An 8,951-nucleotide genomic window follows, 5' to 3' on the forward strand; every position below is an offset into this window, starting at 1 on the left:
GCGCATCGCGCACTCAGCATGGAGGGTAGTGTAGGAGCGTGTGCGCAAGGCGAACGCGCACCAATTGCTAAGGCTTCCTTTGGGAGCTCGGGGCAGCTCAGCCTAGGGAATAGCAGCCCCTAGGGGGATTTTTGTGGACGGTCACATCCCCCTCCACGCCAGGGGAGATGAGTCCTGTTCTCTGGCGCTGTTTGGAAGCAAGCACATGGGAGGCAAGCCCAGGGTGGCTGTTAGAATCGACGGCTGCCTTGGATTTTAGAAAAAAACCATCCTTTGCCGTTCAAATTCAATTAAAAAAGAAACAAAAAAAGGAAAAGAGAGTACAGGAGCAAGGTAAACAAGCCCAAAAATTGAGAAAAATCAACGAAATTCAATACATATTCAATAATTCAATGCCATAATAAAGTAAAAAATGGACAAAGATGCAATTATAACACAAAAAAATTCTTCCAGAACCTGGCGCCAAATACCTTCAACTCGAGCATAAATGTATCTCAAGAACCAAACTAAAAGGCAGTACACAAGGTAACATCCAGATAGCAGCTTGTAATTGTCTTGAAATTGTTATTGCACCTTCTATTCAAAATGGCAGCACTAAATAATAGAAAGATATTCCTATTTTTATTAAGATCCAGAGAATAAACTCTACTAGTAATAGCCACTATTACATCGGATCATTCATGAATCATCAACTGAAACAGATAACTTTGTTTGCAACTCACATAACCTGAGATGAACTAATACTTCTGCAACAATTATGTTCACTAGGACATCTGCAGTTAGGACAAACAAGCATCAAGTTAGTTTCAGTATACAAAGTTCATATGCTCATTTCTTTGAGTAACTTTTTTGTGCTCAATTACATATGTTCAGTATGTCTATAGGACTAGAAAACTACATTTCCTTCACCAAATATCTACTACAGTAACTGAATACTGTCAATGGAAATTTCAGAATCATATGCGAAGAGTGTTTCATATCAGTGCGTTGTTTGTGGAATCAGTTAAACATGTATGTTGCAGGAGCTAGTAATTCCTGTGACAAAAACAAAAACACAAGCTGAAAGCTAGGAGCCAGTGACCACTATGTACTTGCTGGCCACCACTACAAGTCAGTGAAATTTAATAGATACAAACGGCTAGAGAAGCGATCACCACTACAAGTCAGTCTAATGAAATCCAACAAGATATAATTGCACTGCAAGTACACTGCAGTTTCATAATAGATTAAAGCTTGCATCTTTCACTGGCCACACTGAAACAGGAAATATAGACAGTAGTGTACTCAAACGTGGGTTTACCTTTGAAACAGAATCATACTTCTCCACCAGTTAGTCACTGGGACATCTGCAATTAATGAGGCAAGAATCATCTCAGAATACAAGTTTAGTTTAGATGATCTAATGCTACAAGAGAAGAACACTAAGACAACAAGCAAACATACCTGTGAAATTTTTTTCTTTAGCCAAACTAGTCGAACAGCTAGATTTTTTGTCATCATAAATATCTGTCGATTCATCTCAGATTGAAAGAGCTCATTAGCATCTGCCTTCTGCTCAATAGTTAGGTCTTCTATGGTATCCACGACAGCAATGCACTTTTCTACAGAATAGTCATCTTCTTTTTTCTTCTTCTCATCTAGTTTTTCCTGATTTTTCTCCATTTGGATCTTTCTCAAGTCTATGAATTCGCCGAGTTTAGCTGACATTTGACTTTGCTTGCGTTTTTTTCCACTAGCACTTGCTCCCTCCTCTAGATTGAGATAGGGTGGTGCAGATTGCACTTCTGGGCCCTCAATTTGAGAAAAAGGATTTGTACCAAAATTGATGCCAATAGAATCAGAGCCAGCAGCCGTGTTCTGTGTACTTTGCTCAGAGTGACTTCTTTCAATTGGAGGTTGTGCTGTCATGTTAGGTGGCTCGGTTGATGTAAAATTCAAATCTCCAGTGGCTATACTTCCTATCAATACACATCACAGATGCACTCTTAGGTATTATTCAAAGTTATTCAGCACCATAGGCACATGTTTATCAATTCAGATTTACGATACAGCTAGCTCATGAATACAGCACCACAAAAATTGTATTCATGAGGAAACAAAGGAAAATTACCTATAGGTGTTAGGATTCTAAAGACTGATGGGGCTCAATTACAGGTGCAGCAGTAAGACTTTGGTTTCACTGATTTCATAATGATATGTTAGCTGTTGATCCAATTGAAACCAGTAGCTTGATGCAGTGGTGGATTCTAAATATGACTATGTTGTGGCTTGCCTAGATCAGTGGTGGATATAAGAAAAAAAGAAAGCAAAAAGGGGGAAAACGAAATGACACTGTAGATCTACACTGCCGGCTTGGCATCAGGCTCGAACGTCCTCCGATGCGGCTGCAACTCTTGCTGGACGGCTAAAGTCGGTTCGGGCAGCGGCGAAGATTTGGTCAAGGCGTAACAGGGCGCCACTAGCCATTATACAAAACTGTAAATCCATCATTTTATTCTTTGACATGCTTGAAGAGAAGGAACAACATCGTGTTCAGGAATTATGCAGGGCTGGATTATGCAGGGCTCTGCACAAGGACAGATCACCTCTGGAGGGCCTCAACCAATATGTAGCTGGTTTCGAGGAGGCCACATTCGAGAAAGCCACAGACATGGTGAGCCATACTAATCTCCTCCTCACTTACACCAATCCAGTACCACGGACACAATGTGCTTCAGTTTCAGATTTCAGGCTAGTTTCCAGTGTTCTGCATTTGTTTACATGCTTCTGCTGATTAACATTATGCCCACTTGCAAGAAAGAAATGCTACGCAGCTGGGAGTCTTCTATATATAATCCACATCTTATTTTGGTTTGGATTTGATGGATTCAGCCTCACTTGCTTCCGGCCTAATTTAATATTTTGGTTTGTCAGATCGACTACATGAAAATGATATCTATCAGGGTCAGTTTTGGCCAGAAAGAGGCGGTCAACTAAAGGCTGCTGCTGCAGGCCGTCAACAAAAGATGCAAAAGGTGGACCAGATGCAGCGGGCTAACATGGTTCAAGCTATTCAGGGAGTCAATAATTCCCCGCTCATCACAACCCCTCAGGCAGTGCCCATGACGGCTAGTCCCTCATGGCCACCATTTCAGTCACCGAATCAGCCATACGCATCTACCAGTGTGACCTGCCTGCATGTGCCCAAGCTCTCCATGTACTAGCTGCAGCTATCAACAAGGAGTTCGTTGTGACATATAGCAGCGGCTAGTTCTCGTACTTGCTCCCTGCAGTGCCAATTGTAGCAGTGCCGGCCGAGACGACCATAAGCTAGCTATAGCTTAAGCGAAGGCGTGAAGCTAGCTGTTCATTAGCTAGCTCGAAGCCGCTGATGCTAGCATCGATCTTGCATCATCAATAGATGCATGATTGCAGCAGCTTGCACCAACCACCGGTGTATGTATATGCATATATAGATTTTTATATACCTCCTAGTCGAACCAAATTAAGCTTGAGTCATCAAAGTACTATATGCTTATACAAAATCAAAATTAGGTAGTGACGCCGCCGCGCATAAACAATTAGTACCAGCTAGTAGCATAAACTCCTATGTTAATTGAGATGTGATGACAGCAACGGGAAGAAGCAGGATTCTAAAAGGAACCCAATGGAATTTGGATGATGGTAATATGAAGTTTGAAGTTTGAGCAAATGTCACTGAGAAGCCTTACGCTATAGGCTAAGTAGTGTCCAGCACAACAAAAACTTAATGTATTCATGAGCAAACAAAGGAAAATTACCTGCATACAATGATGCCAGGTGTTCATAAAGAGGAAGTGGCTTCTTTTGGAACTTACTGACTTTGGGATACTTCTATTAAATGCAACAAAGCAACATTTTGGTTAGCTTCTTAAAATAGTGAAAACACAGTACTATATAATTGACAGAAAGTGACTAACCTCAATTAGGTCTTCCCATTTCTTTGGTTCGGCAATTATCATGCTTAATGTCTCATTCCAACCAACACCACTCTCTTTTCTGGCATCTCTAACTGTCCTATAGTTTCCTTTCAACTCCTTCTCCTTCTCTTGCATTTGTTGTTTTGAAAAATGAGCTAAAGGGAAGGTTTCATTGAAACGTTTAGCAATATTTCTCCAACCATCTGCTGTCCAGCCATTTTGTGCCCTATACATTGGGATATTGACATGCTCTTTCATTACATCCACCAGCCCTTTCTCATACGTGTAGGTCCATGCAGCCCTTGTACCCTGGGACGTTGACATTGCTGAAAAATGGTGAAAGATAAATATAAGCTAAAATTATAGAAATATAAATGTAAGGTAAAATGCTGAAAATGATGAACAATGCTCTAAATTACCATCTAATTATTATAGGCAGCCCACATCGCTTGCGCGATTTGATCTCGTAATGTGTTACCATCACTCGATTCTATCTCGCTTGGATAACTGTTATCCCCCTCCGGCATATCAACAAAAGTGGTTGGATTGATATATTGTGGTTGGTGATCTAGCCAATTATCTTGCCCACTGTGCGCTCTAATTATATTGTGAAATACCGCTGCTGCTGCAGGAATCTTGATCTGAGTCTCAATTGGATAGTGTGTTCCCACTTTCAGAATTGGAAACCATTTTTTCAACACCCCAAATGCCCTTTCAATATGATTCCGAAGTTGTGCATGCCGATGATTAAACAACTCCTTGTAGTTTGCATACTCATTTCTCTGCGATGATCCACGCCTTCTAAACTCGCCAAGGTGGTACCTAACTCCTCGGTACGGTGCTATGAATGATGGAGTGTTAGCATATCCGCCATCTACAAGGTAGAATTTCCCTAGCGGTACATGAAAACCCTTCGTAAGAGCAGAACGTAGGACTCCTGCATCAGACGCAGATCCTTCCCACCCACAAGAGATGAAAGTGAATTTGAGATCAAAGTCACAAGCGAACATAACATTCTGGGACAATGTCCCTTTTCTGTTTCTAAAAGGAGGGGCCTTATCTTCATTGATAGTAATAGGGATATGTGTCCCATCAATGGCGCCAATGCAGTTCTGCACGTAAAAAGGAACCTAAGATTGTTGGAATAGTGTGTTTAGAATGATACAAGGGCAAGCAGCATATATGACTAACCTGGAAGAACGGCATGAACCGAGGGTTTGATAAAATCTTGGCATGTGTTTGGTTTGGATTTGGAAGCTTGATGAATCTATGAGTCAATGTTGGAATTATATCGAAGACCTCATTGACTTTCCTATGAATTGTCTCACCGCTGTGTTGGAATGCTTTCTTCAGCGTTTCAATGCTAGCATTATGGGAGAGCATGAACAAAAACATTCCTAATTGCTCCTCAATCTTAACACCGCGTGTGTCGCGTAATAAGTTTTCTGCTCTGAGAAGATTTGCTATAGCTCTAAAGATCTCAACCTCCATTCTAAACTCTGACTTGCACCAATTTTCGTGGCCTTCTAGGATTTCTTTGACCTTTGTGGCACCAGGAAGAGATGACGTGTGTTCTGGCATCTTTTCATCATAGAGACATGACATGACAGCAGGGACAATAACAAAGAAAAGTTCATCGTCCAATTCTTCCTCATCTAACATGAACTGCCTAACATCCTCCTCCCAAGAACCCATTATCTATTATATAGGGATAATATTATTAAATAGGATATAATATAACTAAAAACAAGAATTATAACTGATGTGCCAAACAGAAAAGAAGAGTTCTATGAACTGCAATACATAAAAGAAGAGTTCCCTGCAATACATCTCTGTAGCAAAATGTGATTCTTGTGTTAGGCATTTTCCTACTCATTTATTTCTTGTTTTGGTTCTTTGTATGTCCTAGTGAAATTCTTGCTTTCATCATCTTTGTCTGGTCTGCTATTATGTTTTTCTCTGTACAGAAATGAGGGGTTTTTTATACCAATATAATGAAATTTTGATAAATGTTAGCTGTTCATCCAGCATTTAGCCTATTCCTGATGAACATATCAAGTACAGTAATGAACAAAGATTTGAGCAACCAAGAAGGCAAACATGGCTCGCTCATCCAGTCATCCTGTCATCCATCTTAATCAAAAAAGGGAGGGCAAAAGAAAACACAAAAGAATCTGCAAAAATGATGTGTGCAGGCACTGGGTACCGGTAGGAAAGCAAGAGCCCCCCCCCCACATGCCCCTAGGCTGTTCCAGTCTTTGACCCCTTTCCTCTCCAGCTCAGGTGAGCTGCCTGTGCCTGTGCCCCTGCCCGGCCCCTTGCTTTCCTTTTCCTCACCCCTCTCTCTCTCATAGGTTCAGGATCAAAGTAGATGGGACAGGAACAGGAGGGTTGATATATTATTTGCATTGACTTGGCATATTCATAGGATTTGGGGTCAAGTAGATAAACGGGGTCTTAATCCTAACTAAATCTATCTATCCTTAGTTGTGATATATACTCTAACAATGTGGGCTGGTACTGGAATGAGCATACTCATAGGATTTCATCATATATACTCAGAATTTGACCAGGTTTACAGAAAATAAACAAAATTATATAACTTTAAAGATGTTTTATTTGTTGACCTAGAAAATATGAACCGCTTGAGTTCTATTAAAACACAGAAGCATTTATGATAGTTCATTCGTTCCAACTTGTAGATGTTAATATAATTTCAATAAAAGCTTATTCAAAGTTGCAGAAGACATAACAAAGTACTAATTACTGAGACATGTGACTATGTGAGTATGTGACACACTGCAAAAGATTAGTATGTCCTGGACGGGTCTCATTATTCTTTTTGTTCTATATGATGCAGGCTTCTTTTTTGTTCTATATAATGCAGGCAGACATAAGACTGGTGTATGAGTGCATTATGCCTTCTAGCAACTAGCAGCAGGTCTTTGCCAATGTTTTTCTTTTAACCATAATTCACAAATGTCATCAAAATATTACCAGATCCTCTGCTTTGTTGACAAATATTACCAGATGTCGTCCAAATATTACCAAAATCGAAACATATAACCAAAGCAGCAAATTCATGGAATCACAGCTCAAATGAACAAGGGAGAGGAATAAGTAACAGAGACAAACAAAAGTACCTAAGCTGCTAAGCAAGGAAGTGGAACTTGCTGGGTCACTTCTTGTCTTCACCATGAAAACAATCTGTCAACTGAGAATTGTAGATGAAGCAAACTAAGATGACAAGCAAATATCTAATTTTAACTATAGGTAAATCTGTTGGTATTACAGCAATAAATAGAACAACATTCATTCACTGGTCAACCAGTACATTATAGCAAAAAATGGTAGATCCTTGATTTTTCTAGGATAATTTAACAGATCCAGATCCAGCTCCACTTTGAGTCTAGCTAGCCTAGCCTCAGTTTACTCGTTATTAACTGCAGATTGCACGTAGAAACGATGATCCAGAAATAGTATGCAATTTAAATGGTATTGCGCTTTGGATCTGGCTAGTGCATCCATCGTGCACACTTCAATTCGAACTAGATCTAGGTGAGGAACTTGGACGGGTTCTTGGAGCTAACCTAGAGTAGATCTTTAAGCTCGGACGGTGGTGGTGGTAGTCGCGAGGCCGGCGACGGAAGATAAGGAAGAAGCCGGCGGGGGCGAGCTCGGCGGCGGCGGGGGCGGGGGGGGGGGTGGGGTGGGGGGGCGCGGCGAGCTCGGTGGTGGTGGCGGCGATGGGGGGTGAGCTCGGTGGCGGGAGGACGGCGGCGGCGGTGCTTCCTCTTCGTCGCCCTCGCTCGGGTCGGGGAAGAGACGCCCGGACCCCTGGGTGCGGGACGAGCCACCCCGTGGAAAGTATGGGGCTCGGGTCGACCTCTCCCGGGTGACGGGCTTCCAAATGCAAGGGGGCTTCTCCCCGTGGCCGAAATCCACGCGGAGGCCTGGCCCGGGAAAAACGCGGGGAAACCCCCGTGGATTGGGTCTCCCAAAGGAGCCCTTAGTGGGTAGAGACTCACCGACGGAGTCGCCTGAGCAAGGGCAGACACAGGTCACGCAGCTGCGGGTGGCACAGACCGCCCCCTAGTGCTAACGCATCCACAGAGGACGAGGGCTACACGTTAGGCTTTAGTCCGTCCGAGCTCACAGCGGATGTTGGACTGCTCAATATGCTGCCACGATATGGCCATCTGGTCATGGACAACGACACCTTTGTCGTGCACCATCTCAAGAATTTCACCAAGCAAGTGTTGTGGAAGATTGCCTCCTCGCTGATTCAACAGCGCTCCCGCTGCGGAGCAAGTGTCTAGCGGCTCGGAGCTTCTCCTTGGTGCCTGGTTTGAAGCTAGGTGAGATACTAATCATGCAGCGGTTGGATTTGGCCTTGGTTCTGTCTACGCCAAGTGCGTCGGCAAGGAAGTCCTACGAGGCTAGGCCAAACGCTTCCAAAGTTGAAGTGTTAGGAGCTCTCTTCCTGGATGTCGAAAATGAGTGGCACTGGCAGCAGAGGCGCAAGCTCACTTCCTAATCTTTGGCGTTGTCCTTATTCTGCCTAAATTTATCAAACTCTAAGTGGTGGCTGACAAGTTGTTCTATCGAGACTGTGTACGTATTATCAGCAAATTTGGGAAAGTAGGTGCTTGGATCAGATGTTTCTAGGCTTGATTCCTTTCTCAAAGGGCGAAAAAATTTCTCCTAGCTGAAAGGGAAACAGAATCCCTTGCGATGGAACATGGCAATGGCTGGATGCTGGAGCACAGGTCATTTTGTTTCAGAAGCAACATGGCCAATCAGCTATGTTGAAAACCGTAATCGAAAATCATTGAATTCCATAGCATGATTCCTCTCACGTTTAAACGGTATTTGTATATCCTTGTTCCTACTAAAATCCTTTCAGATTCTGCTCAACCAGAAGACAGGTTTGACTCGCCGACAGCACAGAGGCGCTTCGTTTGCGAGACACGGCCGAGAATCACATAAGAACATCGCGACAGTTGACCGACA

At 42.7% G+C, this 8,951-nt stretch overlaps 2 protein-coding genes across 2 annotated transcripts; both read right to left on the reverse strand.

The window, feature by feature from the left end:
- Window positions 1-469: 469 nt before the first annotated feature.
- Window positions 470-7,127, reverse strand: LOC136453131 (uncharacterized). The gene is made up of 6 exons (XM_066453707.1): window positions 7,082-7,127; window positions 3,939-4,264; window positions 3,780-3,852; window positions 1,444-1,958; window positions 1,301-1,346; window positions 470-773 (listed from the first exon to the last, which is right to left on the reverse strand). Exons 2-5 carry the CDS (start codon window positions 4,260-4,262, stop codon window positions 1,335-1,337), a joined length of 924 nt encoding a protein of 307 aa, XP_066309804.1. The 5' UTR covers window positions 4,263-4,264; window positions 7,082-7,127; the 3' UTR covers window positions 470-773; window positions 1,301-1,334.
- On the reverse strand, window positions 4,237-5,702 carry LOC136453130 (protein ALP1-like). Its single transcript, XM_066453706.1, has 2 exons — window positions 5,130-5,702; window positions 4,237-5,050 (listed from the first exon to the last, which is right to left on the reverse strand). Exons 1-2 carry the CDS (start codon window positions 5,631-5,633, stop codon window positions 4,361-4,363), a joined length of 1,194 nt encoding a protein of 397 aa, XP_066309803.1. The 5' UTR covers window positions 5,634-5,702; the 3' UTR covers window positions 4,237-4,360.
- Window positions 7,128-8,951: the final 1,824 nt, after the last annotated feature.

The sequence above is a fragment of the Miscanthus floridulus genome, chromosome 5, assembly GCF_019320115.1.
Source record: "Miscanthus floridulus cultivar M001 chromosome 5, ASM1932011v1, whole genome shotgun sequence".
Classification (NCBI taxonomy): Eukaryota; Viridiplantae; Streptophyta; class Magnoliopsida; order Poales; family Poaceae; genus Miscanthus; species Miscanthus floridulus.

Excerpts from the sequence above, each read along its gene's own strand:
- LOC136453130 (XM_066453706.1), bottom strand. The coding sequence starts at position 5,633 with ATGGGTTCTTGGGAGGAGGATGTTAGGCAGTTCATGTTAGATGAGGAA. Across the intron at positions 5,051-5,129 it reads GGTTCATGCCGTTCTTCCAG|AACTGCATTGGCGCCATTGA; the intron begins GTTAGTCATATA and ends TTTTACGTGCAG.
- LOC136453131 (XM_066453707.1), bottom strand. The coding sequence starts at position 4,262 with ATGTCAACGTCCCAGGGTACAAGGGCTGCATGGACCTACACGTATGAG. Across the intron at positions 3,853-3,938 it reads AATGGGAAGACCTAATTGAG|AAGTATCCCAAAGTCAGTAA; the intron begins GTTAGTCACTTT and ends TGCATTTAATAG. Across the intron at positions 1,959-3,779 it reads CCTGGCATCATTGTATGCAG|GAAGTATAGCCACTGGAGAT; the intron begins GTAATTTTCCTT and ends GTGTATTGATAG.